General features: G+C 38.5%; 1 protein-coding gene across 1 annotated transcript in view; it reads left to right on the top strand.

Annotated features, from left to right (window-relative positions):
- The first annotated feature begins 6,839 nt into the window (after positions 1 to 6,839).
- The window catches only part of LOC126259809 (histidine-rich glycoprotein-like), a 72,723-nt gene continuing 59,813 nt past the window's right edge, over positions 6,840 to 19,749 (top strand). Inside the window, exon 1 of the mRNA XM_049956840.1 lies at positions 6,840 to 6,879. Within this exon, the coding sequence (XP_049812797.1) occupies positions 6,865 to 6,879 (15 nt within the window). The 5' untranslated portion in view covers positions 6,840 to 6,864. The remainder of the gene's footprint in view (positions 6,880 to 19,749) is intronic.

Raw genomic sequence — 19,749 nt, 5'->3', positions numbered from 1 at the left:
TTTATAATGAACATATATATATATATATATATATATATATATATATATATATATATATATATATATATCATCAGAGTAGGTACATATTTCACATAGAGATTCCAGCGTAGAGGCCCGTTAGCTGATTTCCGTAGTTGTTTAAGTAATGTGGTTGAGTTTCACAAGTATAAAATACAGTGACAGTCAGTATAAACGTCGTCCACTCTTTTCGCTCTACACAGTTGTATCATATCATAGTAAAAAACTCTCTGGCGGAAAAGAAGATAACTTTACGTTAAAATATTTCATCATTAGAAAAAATTACCAGTCCATGAATTACTGCGGTAGCAATTTTGTTTACAAAATTTTTGTGTTGCTGCTGAATCGCTCAGTACGAATGTCATAAAAAGATTATTTAGATTTTTAGTATTACAGAGACGATGCGATACGTATGAAAGTTAGTGACTGACACAACAACTTTTATGCAGGGTGTTTAAGAAACTGTGCCTTATTATTACAGCATACATACAGTACTGCGATTTTATTCAGGGATTAAGAGGGATTTACACAGGGTGGTGTTTTGTCAGGTGTAAATTCCCGAGAGATTATTTAAAGAAAGCAATCAGGGTCGTTTTAGGATCCATTGGTTCAAATGGTTCAAACGGCTCTATGCACTATGAGACATCTGAGGTCATCAGTCCCCTAGAACTTAGAACTACTTAAACCTAACTAACCTAAGGACATCACACACATCCACACCCGAGGCAATATTCGAAACTGCGACCGTAGCAGTCGCGCGGTTCCGGACTGAAGCGCTTAGAACCGTTTGGCCACAGTGGCCTGCTGGAATAAAAGGATAATCTTTAATGAGGTAAAAAATTGTACTGAATACATATAACCATTTGCAATACTTGTTGAAGTATAAGAGGTAAAATTTTTTATTGAAATAATATTCTAACTATTTACAACACTTTTTTATAAACAAAATTTTTATTTTGGTTATCCGAGGTATATATTTACATATGTTTCGAATTTCCTACTCGACAGCAAGCTTCGTATAGTTGACCGTGGGAGAAACAAGAGTGTTTGCAGTCTTTTAAACTGGAATGGCACCTCAGTAGAGTTCAGTGGTATTCTGGGGATAAATAGTATGTCCTTTGTACTTTCCACTCTTAAGTTCGGCTTCGATGACGTTATTCTATAGCTATTCGACGATCATCCTTGTTCCATTACATAGTTTTACTGAGCTGAGATTTCTGAGTAGTATGATAAGAGATACAATTTTAAGTCTAAGGCAGTATAATGGTATTCCTGGTACTTACAGAGAGTTTAGAAATTCTGTATTGAAGTCCATACTTTCTTCAGCTTCTACCATCGTGTCGATCGATTTGTATATTCTTTCTTCACCCGGACTTTTCTTTTGAATATGAAAGTTGATATCGTCGACACTATTATATACAGGTGCCAAAATTTCTCTTCCAAATAGCCAGTCCGGATTGGTACAGTCGTGAACAATATTTCTATAAATTTGGTGCATGGGTTTCTGTTCAGCAGTGGTTATGTTGCAGAAATCACTACTGAGCTCAATGAGACCGGCCGTCTGGTAAGTAGGATATGTGCCTTCGCTACTTGTAAAAGGTGTTGAGCAAAATGTGCTGTTGTTTCATCTTTCGATAGTTCAACTCTCATATTTTTGGTTAGTCGTAGCATTTGTATGTGCGGCCAGAGAAGTGATTTTTTTAAGCATACATTGATCTCGTCTGCTGGTGTTGACTTAGGGATAATGAAGTGTTTGTTGAAAATCTCCTGCGAATATAAGTAGAGCTCCTCCCATTACTTCCGATTTTCTTCGTAAGCCTTGTAATGATCTGTCCATGGTTTCGAGTGATTTATGTGCCGCTGTGCATTCGTCTCAGAAGATAATTTTAGCTTGCTTTAAAAGTTCACTCCGTCCTAACGCCTTTGAGATTTTACATACCGGGAAGCAAGTGTGATGCGTTGCTTAGCTCGTATTTCAGACATCAGCAGATTTCTTAGAAAAGTTTTCCCGGTGCCGCCTGATACGTCCAAGTAAATAATTCCACCAGTGTTGTCGATCGGGTCCTTGACGAAGTTCGTTTTTTCGCTGTCCTTTTTGTCTTCGTCGTTTTTCTTCAGAACTGGCAAGATCTCCTCCTCTTTTGTGTTTGGGCATTGTCTAAAATATAGATCATATCAACTTTTCATTAACAAATACAGTAAATACACTTTACACACTTTATGTTCGATTTATATTCGGTTTTCGGTTCCTCCGTCACTGATAGAAGCCGACGTTCGAACCCACCGCGGATCTTGCTTTATATACCCCTACCAATGGGTAGCCCCAACAGTGGTGAATTTCAGAAGATACCAAAAAGGCTTCGAATGGTTCACAACGTTCCAGAACATTCCACAGCATTAGAGAGAGTTCTGGAATGTTCCACAATGATTTGGGATTTTCCGGGATATTTCCGAATACACTGGAATCTTCTCGAATGTTCCAGACAATTCCCGAACATTCCAGAACGTCCGGGTCATTGTGGAACATTCCGAATCATTCTGGAATGTTGTGAAATGCTCTAGAATACTCTCGAATGTTATAAAATGCTCTCGAATACTCTCGAATGTTCTCGAATACTCTTGAATGTTCTGGAGTATTATAGAAATTTCTAAAAGGCGAAACTTCCCAGCCTTTATATCTTCAAAACCACGCCCTTCAGGTTAAAACAGGATCCTTCTTCATGGATGTGGGACAGAGAGGTACCACACCATATAACTCCCTTGATCGTACCGGGACTCATTTCTGAGTTTTAGCGGCACAAGTATTGACTTCCTATCAATTTCAAACCATACAGTTTGCATTTGCGATACAAATAATAGCAAATCTGAATCTATTATTTGCTCAAGAAATGTATCTCGAATACTGAAACTGCAAAAGAAAATTGGCAGATACATGCGTACTACGTAGCAAACAGAGTCTTCTCGCCCATTATTTCGGAAATTAAAAATCCTAACTGTTCCCTCCATATACATTTATGAAATTACAATCTTCCTACACACTTTGACGAGAATCATTTTAACCACACATGGGAAACAAAAATAAATTTATGCTACCCACACACAAGTCTAAATTACATGCGCCGACTCCACAGTATATGGGGATGACAATATACAAGTTAATATGCAAAAACATACTTAATATGAAGTCAGAAATTTTAAAAATGAGAATATTGCAGGTTTTGTGGCAGAAATGCTACTATTCTACAGAAGAATTCATAGAGGATGAAATGAGAGTCTGAGCTGTTCTGTATTTATGGTGAAATTTTACCAAAATTTTGACGTGTCTCCTGTACCTTAACGAAATGTACGTATTGAGGCAAATAAACCACAATTCACAATTCGCTGCCCACTTGCGCTTAGATCGAAATACGGCGTGGTATGAGTTAGAAGGAAGTGCGTCTCTCACAAAAGACGTAAAAGAAATGTCACATACTTTATAGTTACATAAACGTTTTCCCTTATCTTATGCTTAGGAGTATCAACAACGAGTCTATAAAAATGACATTTGAGGGTCAGAACCACCTTGTTATCGACTTTATCAAGACACATATCAGTCGTATTCTCCCTTATTTACACACATTTTTCGTACACTGAGGTACCGTAGTAATGAATAAGAGAACGGGAAGAAAGCAAGTAAATGAGAATAGAACCAGTCGCTTTTAGACAAACGAAACATTTTCTGAAAGTATAGATGCTATTTCGTGGACAGAAAAAGTACAGAATGGATTAATCAGAACCACACAGTCTGAGAAAATTTGGATACATCAGTACAGACGGCTAAGAGCAAAGGCCAAACAAAGAAAGTCGTAGCGTGTTGGCAAGGTGTTGAACAAAGTCTACCAGAAACACAAGGACGGCGCCACGCTGGAAGGACATGTACTAAGAAGTATACATCACGGACTGGGAATGGCGTGAACGTTAGACGATCACATCTCTACAGATGTATACTGATGTGATACACAAAACGGTGTATATTGAGGCCGATGGGTGTAAAAGGTATACTGTAAACAGTTTATGAGTATGTTGTTGTTGTTGCTGTTTTTGTTGTTGTTGTCGCGGTTTTCTGTCCGAAGTCTGGTTTGGTGCAGCTTTTCAATCTGGTATATCCTGGGAAATCCTTTTCATCTCCGAATAGGTACTACAATCTACATCCGTTTGAATCTGTTTACTGTATTGATGCCTAGGTCTCTTCCAACAATTTTAATCGCTCCTTCACACTTGCCCTGTTACACAAATAAATAATCGTTGTTGGCTCAGGACGCGTCCTATCAACAGATGCCTTCTTTCAGTCAAGTTATTCCATAAACTTTTTTTCCCAAATTTGATTCAGCACTTCCTCATTCATTAGTCGTCCTACTCACTTAACATTCAGCGTTCTTCTGAAGCACTACATCTCAAAAGCTGCATTCTCTTTGTTTCAATTGCATGTCGCTCACGTCCTAATTACTTGAAAAAAAAGTCCAAAAAGGTATGGTATTGTTAGAAAGGGTAGGGGTCAACATCAAGTGTTTCGCGAGTGAGCGAAGAGAAAGTGAAAGTTTGAGCTGAGGGCACCCTAGAGAAACGTTCATCATATTGGAGAAACTGGCGCAATAGATCTTATAATTAAATTATCCCTAAGACACTGAAGTCTCATCTTTACCTACGATAGTGATAATAATAATAGTTCGTGCAGCAGTGTTGATCATAGTGCTGCACTGGTGTAATGGTCAGCATTCCTGATCCAGGTTCAATCCCGGTTATGATACAAATGTTAATTCATTTGTTCAGCTTGACGAACTCTCAGGAGTACTAAATATTCGACACGATGCCGTAGTCCGACTGTGAAAAACTCGCTGTACTAGTCATTTGATCAACAACATACTTATTTCTTTAAAGAAACGTTACTCGTTGGTACCTCTTGAAATATACTTCAACATCCAAAATCCCTTAGTAAAGCACGGCTAACATTAAAATCACATAATAATCCTCCGGAAAATACGTCGCGAATTTTTTAGCGATGCGATGAAAAACGGCAAGAACAATAGAACTGCAGCCAGAAGAAAAAAAAAAAAAACACTAAGCAGATCAGCAAGGTTCTAATTGTTCAAATGGCTCTGAGCACAATGGGACTCAACATCTTAGGTCATAAGTCCCCTAGAACTTAGAACTACTTAAACCTAACTAACCTAAGGACATCAAACACACCCATGCCCGAGGCAGGATTCGAACCTGCGACCGTAGCAGTCCCGCGGTTCCGGACTGCAGCGCCAGAACCGCACGGCCACCGCGGCCGGCAGCTCAGCAAGAGTTTACATCGATTTGAGCAATTTGTTTCCTGTGGCGTAAAGCTTCATCCTGAATGGTTGTTGTACATCGTATCTTTGGTAGACGAAGATGAATTCGTAGCTCAGTGTACACCAATGCTATCCAAAATTTCATTCTGTTCCCTTACCCCACGTCGGTGTAGCTCAACTGAGTCACGGGAAACCCGCCTGCACAATATGTAACTGCGTAAATACGCCTTCGGGGCGTTGTATTGTATTGTACTGCATGCAACTGGGGACCCAGAAACAACAGGCTACAACAGTCAACTCACCACACCGCCGCCCCACACCCAACCCAGGGTTATTGTGCGGTTCGGCACCCAGTGTAACCCCCTCCCCCCCCCCCCCCCCGCCCCTCCCGTGAGCGTGTCACACCAGACGAGTGTAACCCTAATGTTTGTGTTGTAAAGTAATTATAGTGTACACGCACATGTAGTACGTGTTTGTGCGACAATCGATGACATAGTGTAACTGAGGCGGAATAAGGGGAACCAGCCCGCATTCGCCGAGGCGGATGGAAAACCGCCTTAAAAACCATCCACAGCCTGGCCGGCACACCGGACCTCGACACTAATCCGCTGGGCGGATTCGTGCCGGGGACCGGCACGCTTTCCTGCCCGGAAAGCAGTGAGTTAGACCGCACGGCTAACCGGGCGGGTTTTCGGGGCGTCACACCTACACAAATTCATTGGGGATAAACAATGATGCTCAACTTACGATTTGATTCAGTCATTTTCTTCTGATTGCTGTCAGAAACAGGGCATGCGACTGTTATACGACAGGTGGAATCATAACCGCGACAGTCTTATACTATTAATAAAGTTGTTAAGATCAATGCTTAGATCGAACAACTGCCACTTCTGTATGGTAAGTCATGTCCAGACCAATTTTTTTTTTTTCCTTCGTTCTTCCTGACTTCATCCTGAGTTGGAGCTAAGAAGATCCGGACGAGTGCTACGGTCGCTCCCCGCTGATATTAGAAACCAGCACACGGCAGTGGGCAGTACGTTGTCGTCGGTAAATTCCAGATAAACGTAAATGTCGTGTGTCTAGGGCCTCCTGTCGGGTAGACCGTTCGCCGGGTGCAAGTATTTCGATTTGACGCAGTTCATCGACTTGAGTCGATGGGGACGAAATAATGGTGATTAGGACAACACAAGACCCAGACCCTGAACGGAGAAAATCTCCGACCCAGCCGGGAATCGTACCCGGGCCCTTAGGATTGACATTCTGTAGCGCTGACCACTCAGCTACCGGCGGACAATTCCCGATGTTTGTCCAAGTTAATGGCTGGGCGCTGAGAACGAGCGCGTGACGGAACCCTTGAGTCTGTGCGAGGACGTGCTTCACCGACTGCGGACTTCGCGACTCTCTGAATAATTCTGCAAAGCTAGCTGCTGCTGACCTTCACGTTCCAAACTTGTCGCGCTGTAAACGACACGCGTTACAGACGAGGCTCACAGTTGTACCGACCGCTCTGCTTGCGACTACCTGCTGAAATATGAACAGGTTTCTGGTAAGTCTTCGCAGAGCCAACAGGCTGTAAGGAATTTCCAGTATTTATGAATTTCCGTCAGGATTTCTAAGTCCGCACACCGTCACGAAAATCGCTATCCTTTCAGTAGAACATAGAAGTTAAGGTAACTCTGTTTCAAGCAAATATTTTATTCTATTAGTAGCACCAAATACTTTGAAGTTTTCACGTCGAATTTTCCGCGAGTGTGACTTCTCACATTCAGTAACCGCACATACATTTTGTCAATGGTGATTCTTAGTCTTCATATTGTACATCAATAACTAAGTCACTTTTCTTGCTTCCTCCGATAAAATAACAAACACGTAATGAGTTCAATGTCAACTATCTTCTATTCCCCTTTTTAAATCCGTATTATTAGATACGTAAATTTCATGCATCTCTGTAGATGCGTAAATCTAGCCACACTATTTATTTCTTTTCTGCACTGTCTGTACAGTATGGCTTACCCATGTATGGCTCTTCAAAACTATGACACATTTATCAGACTTGATTCCTTCCTCGTATTTACAAAAGAAAACTTGTGTCTGCTCCGTAGTTCGAAGATTTTTCTTTTTCCGATAACGATTGGTATGGAGGTTATTTCGTTGGCCAGGAGAAGTCTACTAGTACCAAACACAGGCTCAAATTTCGGGAAAAAATTTCTGAGAATGTACGTTTGGAGCACAACATTGCATGGTAGTGAAATATGGACTGTGGAAGAACCGGTGCAGAAGACGAACGAAGTTTTTGTCACACCTCCTGTCACAAAAAAGTTCCTGTTGCTCAAAAGTAATAGAGGGACCTGTCAGAGAACAGTAATGTAATTTAGTTATCACTGGCGATTATATCTGTGCTGAAAAATAAAGGATAAACATATGTTCCTTATGCTTTAAAGGCATTCATTAACCTATTGTTTTAAGACGTGTGGTAAATGAAAATTACAGTTGGGACACTCTTACGAACGAGTGCTATATTTGTACTCATGTCTTACAATAGTTTCCATTTACATCTTTTCTCAGTTTCTTAAAAGATACTGAATGCAAGTACTTCATTCGTTACTGGATTTTTCATTGCCATATTTAGTGAGTTTCTTGTATAAAAATATATTGTAATAATTTGATAAACGTCATTTTAAGGTCCACGTGCCTGAGAATCAACCAGAAATAAAACTCGGATATTATTAGAGAGGGAGCTGGATCTCAGGGTGGTCGAGGATGCCAAAAAAAGTGGTTTGTGGTTTTACGAGGGAAGACTCAGCTTTCTCCTGAAATAACTATGATCGGTGGACGATAATGACTATATTTGGTTTGTGGGGCCATCAACTGCGCTGTCATCAGCACCCACGCAAATTCCCAGTCTATTTACTGTCCAGTCTCACAACTTTCCCGAAGAAGTAAAAAAAGGATGAGGTGAACACAAGCACCCAATCCCCGGGTGGAGAAAATCTACGACTATGCTGGAAATCAACCAGGTGACGCTGCGATCCAGAGGCAGCAACGTTAGGCACAAGACCACGAGTTGCAGACGATCAGTGGCCGGATATTTGACTCAACTCCTGTAGAACACCAGTGTACTGTCTTAAAACCATTCGCATCCGTTTTCACCGTGAGTGTCTGCCATACTGGAAGGTTTTTCCTTGGTAGTGGGCTTCGGAGGGGGTTGCACTCAGCTTCGTGAGGACAGCTGCATAGCTACTCTATCGATGGGTAGAGGTTTGAGGGTCAAGTAACCGGAGAAAGACCGGGAGAGCCGTGTTCTGTCTCCACACACCTCCACCCTCCATAACGCATCCAGTAACGCCAGAGGATGACACGGCGCTCGGAAGTGACCGATTGACCTATCTAGAACCAGAACACGGAACTTCACTTACTTTTACCTTTCCAAAGCCAACACTGCAGGTATTTCATCTCTCGTGTTTAACGTGGGCAATAATGTTTGATGTGCAAACGATACCGAAAGGTTTGCTACTTGAGTGCACTGAAAGTACATTTTCTTCTGAGAACGATGCGGGAGACACACAACAACGTACTAGGCAAGGTGCTAATGGAGGTGGTTTCCCGTTGCCTGCCTCCGACCGTAATAGGGACGAATGATGATGAAGACGACACACCAACACACAGTCATCTTGAGGCAGGTGAAAATTGCTGACCCCACCCGGAATAGAACCCGGGACCCCGTGCTCGGAAAGCGAGAATGATACCGCGAGACAACTAGCGGGGACTTTTTTTTTCACAGCTAGTCAACATAATTATAAATTTTATGTTCGGCAACTAGGAATTTGAAAGAGCATGTAAATTAGGATGGTGTTCACGATAATGTTACACTACGCAGACCGTATTTAACTGAAATTACTAGCAATCCACTGTAAATTTGTGTGGTACACCACTCCTGGAACTCTGTGTTTTCCAATTGTTTTCTGGCCGAAATACAGGCAAAAATTAAAAGATATCATAAAATATGTCGTATCACGCAGAGAGTCCCCAGTCTGTGTCTTTCACCAACCGCAGTAAGCTACTTGAAGATCAAGTAATGTTTGGAAATTATAATAAGTATCCTGATGAGAGTAATACTAGAAAGTTTTTTTTTTAAAAAAAAGGAAACTTAAGAGAAATTTTAAAAGATGTAACTGCTTTTCTTCTTTCTTTTTCCACTTTACTCGAAGTTGAGGCCTTCCCAGTGTGGACTAGTTCACAAACCGGGTGATCAAAAAGCCAGTATGTAACGTCCCAGCAGAAAATATATTAAATGAATAATGTGTAATGGAGCCAAGCGTAAACTCCCCACAGAATATTGATAAATGAAAATTGACCAAAAACCCACAATAATATCAATTAAATAATGAACCATGAACGAAATGTAACCTCCTAACAGAAATAATAATATCTGGTAAATTTTATAAGGACAGCAGCGCTGACCTTCGGCCCTGTATTCTGAATAACAAATGCAAAAATTCTTAACTCAATAAAAACTGCAATTATATATCTGCTCTTATGTATACATTCTTCGACACAGCTTCGTGCAATGCTGGCCTATATATTTTTTTGGATTCTTGGAAGCCGTGATAATGCATTGGAAAAATTCTTTAAATTGAAATGAATACTTTTCTTTAAAATAGTTACTTTATATTATAAAAATTATTATTGGGGCATTTTTTCTGAACAAATTAGATTACAATTAACATACATTATTAAATATGCGCAATGCTGCTTCTTTACCTTCTACAACAATACTCATCGTCCAGAATCCTGACCAGAGTCGCGAGCAGAGCACACAGCCGACGCATGCCGACACCCGCAGACTACTACCGTCCACTCGCTACTAAAGCCGACCGACTACTACTGTATCCGACTGACTACTACTGTCGACTCGCGCAGACTAGCGCAGACTCGCGACAAGCAACAACTAACAATAAACTACTCTCTGGTCAGAGATTCTGTCATGCCTCGCCCATCGCCGGCGAAGCATACACCTTACATAACCCTCCACTGGGGAGGGGGGGGGGGGGGGCGAAAATTTGGCAGGGATGGTGAGTCAATTAATTAACTTTACAATCACACAATATTTACAGATATATAAGTGCAGAACATGAAATAAAATATAGTGCACATGCACTGAGTACAGACACATCAAGCAATGGCAAAATGTATACACAATGAGTACAAAACATATTAACAAATGGCAAAAGTGCACATGCACTGTAGTAGTGAACATATCAGGAAATCACAAATGTATAGGCAACGAGTGCAAATCATATTGAGAAATGACAAAAGTGCACACGCACTGTAGTTCAGAACATATCAGCAAATCACAAAATGTATAAGCAATGAATACAAATCATGTTAACAAAATGACGAAAGTGCACACGCACTGTAGAACAGAACATATCTGGGAATCACAAAATGTATACGTAATGAGTACAAATCATATTACCAAATGGCATAAAGTGCACACGCACTGTAAGACTCTCTAATATTTTTACAACAAATAAACATAATGAGTACAAATCATATTGACAAATGACAAAAGTGCAAACGCACTGAAGTTCAGAACATATCTGGGAATCACAAAATGTATACGGAATGAGTACAAATCAATTTAACAACTGGCAAAAGTGCACACATACTGTAGTACAGAACATATCCGGAATCACAAAATGAGTACAAATCATGTTAACAAATGGCATAGAGTGCACACGCACTGTAAAATCCTCTAGCATTTTTTTTACAACAAATAAACATATCAAGGAGTGAAATAAAGTGCACATGCACTATAGAAGTCCTTAGTATTTTCAGGACAACTGATCTTATTAACAAATAAAAGGAAGTGCACACGCATAGTTGTAGCACTTTAGGTTGCACACAGCTGCACTGAAAGTCCATATCTTTCTACAGAAGCACAACACCAAGTGAGACAATCTGAAGCTCTTTTCCTTGAAGTATTAATCAGTGTAGCCAAGACACTGAAATGTCATAATAATATTCCATGCTATCATTTTGATAGTACACTAGGTACACCAAACAGTGGGACCATAATAACATCTCCATCGCTCAAGGTGGTGGACAGCATGTCGTGTCAACACCATGTTCTTGTAAAGTAGACCAACGTAGAATTAGTGCAAAAACCAAATATAGTGCTCCATGATCATGAGGATAGACAGGACAAATGGATATTGCAGTAATTTCTGGTAATTAGGTCAGAAGGTGAAGGACATTAAGTCACATAGTAGTCTTCATTGAGAATTACACTAGTCTAACAACTGATTTGAGTAATTGGTGGCACTCATCGCCCAGTTACTGAACATTTCTGTACCATGTATGTAGTATTACAGAATAATGTTCATAAAATTATCTGAATATAGTAATTATTGGCACTCATTGCCCAGTTACAAACCATCAGAAGTCATCATTCAAAACAGAAGCTAATGAATGCCATAATATTAACATAATTCACTTAATTATAGTAATCATTGGTATCATAGGTAATCTTATTACAATAAACATTGGCATTCATTGCCCAGCTACAAAGCATTTTTTCTTTTTTTGTATTATTCAGAAGTCATTACTCAAAATGAGTTAATTATTGGCATAGCAATTATACATAATTAATCTAATTATAGCAATCATTGGCATCATAGGTAATTTTATTACAATAAACAGTGGCATTCATTGGCCAGTTACAAAGCATTTTTCTTTGTATTATTCAGAAGTCATTATTGAAGTGACATACTATTCAGAGCTGATCAGTATAATTCAGAACTCTCTTAAACTAGTAGCATTATTTGGGACTGGTAATTCCTTTGTTTGCTTTTGAATTATTGCTGCAAATGAAGATGTGTAACGTCATTCGTCATGAGTCAGCTTTAGCAAGGTTATGAAACAAGTAGAGTATATGTGATCACATTCATAAACGACATAGGTTTAATAAACAACTATTTATAGCACATTAATTTCATGAATAATTTCTCCTGCAAAATATACAAAATGGATTATGAAACTGAAAGAAGAAATGCATATTATGTTGAAAAGTAGTGAACTTCGAATTAACAGGTAGTGAAATGTGTGTAAAAATATATATGTTCTCTAGCTGTCCTTTCCAAAACCTTCAGTCATTATACCATGCGATATAAGACATACTGTCAAAACGAACTGCAACTGTATAAACTTCATCATTATTTTCATCTGCAAAGAAAAACTTCATTATCCATATCACCATAACTCCATTATTATCGTCACCTGTAAAGAAAAACTTCATTATCCATAGTAGCATATTCTTCATCATTATTCATCACCAATAATTATCATCTGCAAAAGAGTCACTTCATTATTCATTATACAACTATTCCTTATTACTATCATATTTCATCACTAAAACTAAGATGTGTAGTTCTGTCTGACAGCCTGCATCAATCGCCTCGTATTCTGAAAGAAAAAATTAGTTAAGACTGCTAGCCGGCCGAAGTGGCCGTGCGGTTAAAGGCGCTGCAGTCTGGAACCGCATGACCGCTACGGTCGCAGGTTCGAATCCTGCCTCGGGCATGGATGTTTGTGATGTCCTTAGGTTAGTTAGGTTTAACTAGTTCTAAGTTCTAGGGGACTAATGACCTCAGCAGTTGAGTCCCATAGTGCTCAGAGCCATTTTTTTAAGACTGCTATTCTACGATGTGTATAGTATGTTATTGTTCATGCTTGTTAATTCTGATCCATTTACTATTCATCACGAGGGTTTGCATCCTCTTTCGTTCATTCCGAAGGTGAAATTCCCATTTCTGTTTAATTTATTTCATTTACACGTCATTTCTTTCTGAAATTGATGAACAAAGATTAATGTCTTGCATTTAATTCGTATACCCATTAGATAAAAACTGGTTTATAGTAACATAATTGAGCATACAGCATAGCATGACAGAAAACGTAATATGTCAAAAAACATCGACAGTGTTCAAAAGCAAAAATGTACTCAGTGTATCACAATGTAGCAGCAAAAAAAAAAAAAAGTAAAGTAGTCACGATGTATAGCTATCATAAGGCAAAATATTAAAGTCAACTAGTGTTTTTTATATCTTAAATATTTCATAGTACATACAAACAAAACAGGAAAACAATCATACATACATAAAAATGGAAAATATGCACGGTCTAAGGTGTATAACGACAAGAAATGTGATCTTGTTTGTGTACAGCTTGTATGTTGTGTAGTTAATAGAGGCGAGAATTGAAGACTTTAATACAGAGAAAATTTGATAAAATTAATATATCGCTAGATAGAATTGCATAATTATTCGTAAGATACGTAATTTTATCTGGAAAATGTGCACTGTCTAATGTCTAACGACAAGAAAAGCGACCTGCTAACCTTACCTTGCCGGGCACTTGCCAAGAAAAAAATGCGAAAATCATCAGTAAGTAGTCACATAAATATAATTGCATATTTGGTCATAAAATGTGTAAGTTCTTCTGGAAAAATTTGCACGGTCTGATGTGTAACGACAAGAAGAGCGACCTGCTAGCCTTACCTTGCCGAGCACTTGCCAAAAACAAAATTACGATAATCATCAGTAGGTGTTCATGTGAATATAATTGCATAAGCCGTCATAAAAAAATTAGGAAATCGCATTACAGTGTGATAAATCATAAAGTATTTTCATTCAATAAAAGGTTTGACGTTCGATACGTGGTGGTTCCCTTTGGTATTTCTGGTTCTCAAAGTTTCGACGTGTACTACATTGGGGTGAGGAATGCTGCGAATCCGATATGGACCTGCGTATAGAAGCTCAAATTTACTGCATTTACTCTTCCCTTAGTTGGAGAAATAGTGTGTACGTACTAATATCTTCTGTCCAATGTGAAAGTCACGGCGTATACAAACCTGTTTTTGCTGTATTCTCCGGCGCTCTGCGGCACGTTTGATGTTGTTTAGCGCAATGTCAATTATTTCATGGTGTCGTAGTCGACGAGATGTAGGAAATGTTACTAATTCTTTAATTTTGTTAGGTGGTTCAACATTTTTCAGTATAACAGACGGAGATAGCATAGTAGATTCATTCGGTATGGAATTAATTACATCTTGGAATGAGAGTATGTGTGTGTCCCAATCAATATGTTTTTTATGGCAGTAAATTCTACACAGTTTACCAATTTCTTTCATTAATCGTTCACAAGGGTGGTACCTGGATATATAGATCGGAGAAATGTTTCTAGCTCGTAACATACGTGTCCATATAGCAGATCGAAACTGTGGTCCATTGTCGGAAATTACTTTCAATACATGCCCTACATGAAATAGAAAATGTTTTACAAATGCTTTCGAAACAGTTTTAGCAGTAGCTTTTCGTAACGGGGTGAAGGTAACAAATTTTGAAGTGAGTTCAACAGCGACAAAGATGTAGCAAAAACCTCTATTAGTTGTGGGAATCGGACCAAAAATGTCTACAGCGGCCATGTGTCTTAATTTAACAGGTACAATGGGATGTAATGGAGGAATATGTGAAGTCGAATCTGATTTAGCTTTCTGGCAGATTTTACATGACGCTAAAACTCGTCGAATACGTTTCTCCATGTTGGTAAAATAACAGTTCTGTCTCAGGATAAGAAAACATTTTCTAGCTCCGTAATGTGCATAATTTAAATGAGTATACCAGATTAATTTGTTAACAAGTTCGTCAGGAATGCATAATAACCAATTGTTGCTGTTAGGATGAGAGTGGCGAAACAGAATGTCATTGCGTACAGTGTAATGGTTTCTAACGGTAACATTATTCCTATCTTGCCAAAGGTGTTTGATTTCTTTCCATACGTTGTCTTTACTCTGCTCTTGTGCTATGTCTTATAATGACGACGAAATGAAATTTTCAAATGCAACTTGTTGAATGTATATGACGCTGAAATTTGCTTTGCAGAAGTTGGTTGGGATGTCTTGCTGATTGTTGCTGAGAGAACGGGATAGTGCGTCTGCTACAATATTTTGTGTGCCGGGAATGTGAACAATCGTAAAATTAAATTCCTGCAAATAAAGTTTCCATCTACTTAATCTGTCGTGTGTAAATTTAGCCGAAAGTAAAAATTGTATCGCTCTATGATCTGTGTAAACTGTAGTGTGTCTTCCATAAAGAAAATGCCTAAATCTGGTAAAAGCCCATACAACACATAATGTTTCAAGTTCTGTAACAGAATAATTTCGTTTAGCAGGTGACAGAATGCGACTTGCAAAAGCGATGTTTTTAATTACTGTGCAACCATCTTCTTCAATTTCTTGAAAAATGTGTACGCCTAAAGCGGTGTTAGAACTGTCGGCAGCAATGGAAAAGTTTCTAGTAAGATCTGGGTGCGATAAAAGTGGTGCATTCAACAAAGCTTCTTTCAGGTTCACAAATTCAGAATGTGCTTGCCTCTCCCAAGACCAAATAGTGTTTTTACCTGTCAATTGACATAATGTAGGGGTGTCTAAAGCAGAGTAATGAATAAATTTACGAAAAAAGTTAATTAAACCCAAAAAACTGCGTAGTTGTTTCTTCGTCGTTGGAACAGTAATGTCACGTAAAGCTTGAAGTTTTTCCGGGTCAGGCGTAATGCCTTCTGCTGAAATTATATGTCCAAGAAATTTTATAGAAGTTTTACCAAAGTGCGATTTACTGAGATTAACTGTGAGTCCTTGTGCACGAAAAGTTTGCAACAGTTGTTCAAGAATCAGATTGTGTTCAGACCAGTTAGCTTCTGCAATAAGAATGTCGTCTACGCACGTTGTAATTCTGTCTTTAAGTTCTGTCGGAAGTATTGTATTCAAACCGCGAATAAACGCTGCTGAAGAAATAGTTAAACCGAATGGTAATTTACAAAATTGATAACAGTCACCAAAACAGAGAAATGTTGTGTACTTTCTGCAGTTCGGATGGAGCTGAATTTGCCAAAATCCCGATTTCAAATCTAATGTGGAATAAATAGCAGTACCATGAAATTTCTGTAGAATTTCTTCTAATGTCTGTGGGCGATGTTTCATTAATAATAATGTCATTGATGTGACGCGAATCAAGCACGAGGCGAAGTGAACCATCCTTTTTCTTAACAATACGGAGCGGGTTTATGTACGGACTAGCTGCCGGTTCAATAATTCCTTGGTCAAGCATAGCTTGCAATTCTTTCTTAACTTGTTCTCTGTGAATATATGGAATGGGATAAGGCTTGGCTTTAAATGTGTCGTGCTGTTTAACTTGAAATTCATACATAAAACCGGACGTAGTACCAGGAACGTTGTCAAAAACTGGAGCTTGCTGTAAAAGAATTTTGTGTAGTTGCGTGCGTTCGTCGTCTGTATTTGCACTGCTCTGTTTAACTTTATCAGAAATCATCTGTATGACGTCATAGTCGGCTTCGTCTGGAGTATTATAGTTGTGTACGTACGTATCTGTTAACAATGTGGAATTACAGTCTATGTTACGTGATGTGGAAATCACCTCTGTACGATTAATTGATTGTTCTTCTGCAGATAAAGAGTGTTGAAATTCTAAAGCTAGTTGTACATTTTCATCGTTCAACATTAAATAGGAATTTTGAAAGTCAATAATGGCATCGTGTTGTACCAGAAAATTCGTACCTAAAATAACGTCTGTTGTCAATAAGGGAACAATCCAAAAATTTGAGTGAAACGTATGACCTGCAATACAAAATGATAAATGTGTCTGTAATTTTACATCTACTCCTTTACTAGATACTGCTCATTTTACTTTCGTTTTGCCTAATGGTAACGTAGGACAGGTATTCTCTTTGTTACACTCGTTGAAAGTTTCTTCATTTATAACTGACATAGGTGATCCAGAATCGATTACTGCTGAAAATTTCGATGACCCAATTTTAATTTCGATGACAGGGTGTGAAATGGTTTTTTGAACAACTGGTCTTTCCTGCAAAAGAGTGTCTCGGAAGTTGTCAAAAGTAATAATATTTTCATGAACAACATTCTGCGTGTCAAAAGTAGTGCTTGTGTTGCTGGAAGATGCGATCTGTACAGTATCTAGTCAAATTCTATCTGACGTGTTATTATTTTCTGGAGGATGCTGTGGCATTTAGACTATTTGAACTGTTCTGTTATTTCTTCCAGACGTATTACGCTCTGGATGATATCTACTGTCTGGTTCATTCATGATAATATGTTGTTGCGGATGATTTTGCTGCTGATAAGATCGACTGTTATTAAATGTACGCTGAAAATTGTGCTCATTATTTTTACGTCTATCGTGATAGTCATTTCTATACGGCGCATTGCGATAGGAATTGAAATAGTGTGTTTTCTGTACGTACTGATTCCCTTGTTGCTGTGCGTTACTATTTGTTGGAGCTGATGCTATACGTGTACGCGGCGAAACATTAAAGCTTGGTTGACCTTGTAGACTACATTGTTGGTTAGGTATGTTAACCGACTGGCTTTCATGCTGTTGCGGTGAAAAACGTCTATTATTACTAAAATGTGGTTCCTGTTGCTGATAATTTTTTTACACATACTGATGATTAAAATTTTCTCTGTTATTAAAGTTACGGCGATAGTTGTCATTTCGGGAGTGTCTAAAGAGAACTGTCACTTTCGGTAAAATTTGTCGTATCAGGTTTTCTTTACTCATTTCTTAATCCTAGATAGAGCAATAGTTAAAGAGCTGTTTTGATAGATATAAAGGATAGTAGAAAAGAAGGCAGCAGTGCAGAAAACTAAAGATGAAACAGCACTACTACGGCTCGAGGCCCTGTGCACGCTACGCCACATACTCATTAAAGCGTAATGAATCCACTGAGGTCAATTACGCGCTACAAATAAATTTCAGCTTTTGCGTTTCACGCAATGCCGGTGAAAATTCAAAAACAAATTGCTGTAACCATGCTAATTGTAGTTTCTGTACTACAGGCAATGCTATTGAAAATACAAAAACAAATTGTCGTATACGGTTCAAAGCATGTACCTGTGCTCTGTCATTTTTAAATACCTTAGATTTTCTTACGGATAAAAATTGCTCGTAATCTAGGTTATCATCTCTGACTTTGTGAACAGGTTCAGGTTTGTGTGAGAATCTGTTTGTCTGTGTCATTTCGGATTTTAAGTCGCGTAGCTTTTCAGATTTTAAGTCGCATAGTCTCTGTAAATTGCTTAAGTTATACTGGCTGTGTGAGTATAACAAATGTTCGGAATGTGCTGTATGCTGTGACGTGTTAGTGACTGAAACATTTTTCATCTCTGTTACATCTTGCTGTAAAGTTGACAATTTTCTACGTAACGTATTATTAGACGAATCTATCTAACTGATGTCTGCTGTAGATTTTGGAATTCAGGTGTTTGATTAAACGAAATCGGTGAAGTATCGTCTGATTTGCTGTCATTATTACTTTCAATAACGTCAATACGAATGGCCAATTCATCATATTTTTCAGTCTGTATTTTTACCTGATGATCGTTTTTAGTGTCAGAAGCATTAAGCTGTTTTTGTATTTTACGTGTGGTTTCGTTAAATTTTTTGACGTCTGCTTTGATGACTTCAGGATCCTGAATTAGTACTAATTGTTCAAGTCTGTCGGTCACTGTCTGAAAGTCTACTGTGTGTGTATCTGTTTTTGATTTGAGATCGGTAATTTAATCACGCAATTCGGTGTTCAATTGTTTGATAGTATTAATTTCGTCCGATACTGTAGCAATATTGTTGTCTACGTATGTTTTTGCTTTCGTAAACAATTTACGTTTATCTTCCTGTCTCTGTGCGGTAATTGTTTCCATGACTTGTCGTTTTACTTTATTTTGTTCCTGTATAAATTTACGGAAACGCGTTTCACTGTTTTGTAGGTGGTGATTAAAACGTTCGTCAATTTGACTGTTCTGTTGGTCGAATTTCGCGTCGACCTTTGCATCCAGTGTGCGCGAAAGTTCTGCTGTCATTAATTTAAACTCCTCGCGTAACTGTGTTGTGTTTTCAGAGCATTGTTTACCGACTGCACTAATTTCGTCTCTAAGTGATTCTGTTGCAACTGCTTGCGTATTCCTTAATTCTTGAGCAACAGATCTCATTTCTTCACTACTTTTCCTAGCACAAACCTCAATTTCCTCACGTAATTGTTCTTTAATATCATGACATTACGCGGCAACGGCTGTAATCCGTTCACTAAGCTGTCTGGAATTGTTGTCTAATTTTTCATTAAGATTGTCATGCTTTTCATTAAGTTGTTTGATCTGTTCACTAAGTTGCTTGGAATTGTTGTCTAATTTTTCATTAAGTTGTTTGTGATTGCTCTCTTGTCTCTCATTCTGTTGTTTGGAATTTTCATTAAGTTGTTTATAATTGTTGTCCTGTTTTTCATTCATTTGTCGTAAAAATGCCATAACTTGATCCCAGCTACAATTATC

This window comes from Schistocerca nitens, chromosome 5 (assembly GCF_023898315.1).
Source record: "Schistocerca nitens isolate TAMUIC-IGC-003100 chromosome 5, iqSchNite1.1, whole genome shotgun sequence".
Taxonomy (NCBI): domain Eukaryota; kingdom Metazoa; phylum Arthropoda; class Insecta; order Orthoptera; family Acrididae; genus Schistocerca; species Schistocerca nitens.
The sequence above is the reverse complement of the archived record's forward strand: the minus strand, read 5'-3'. Positions and strand labels throughout refer to the sequence as shown.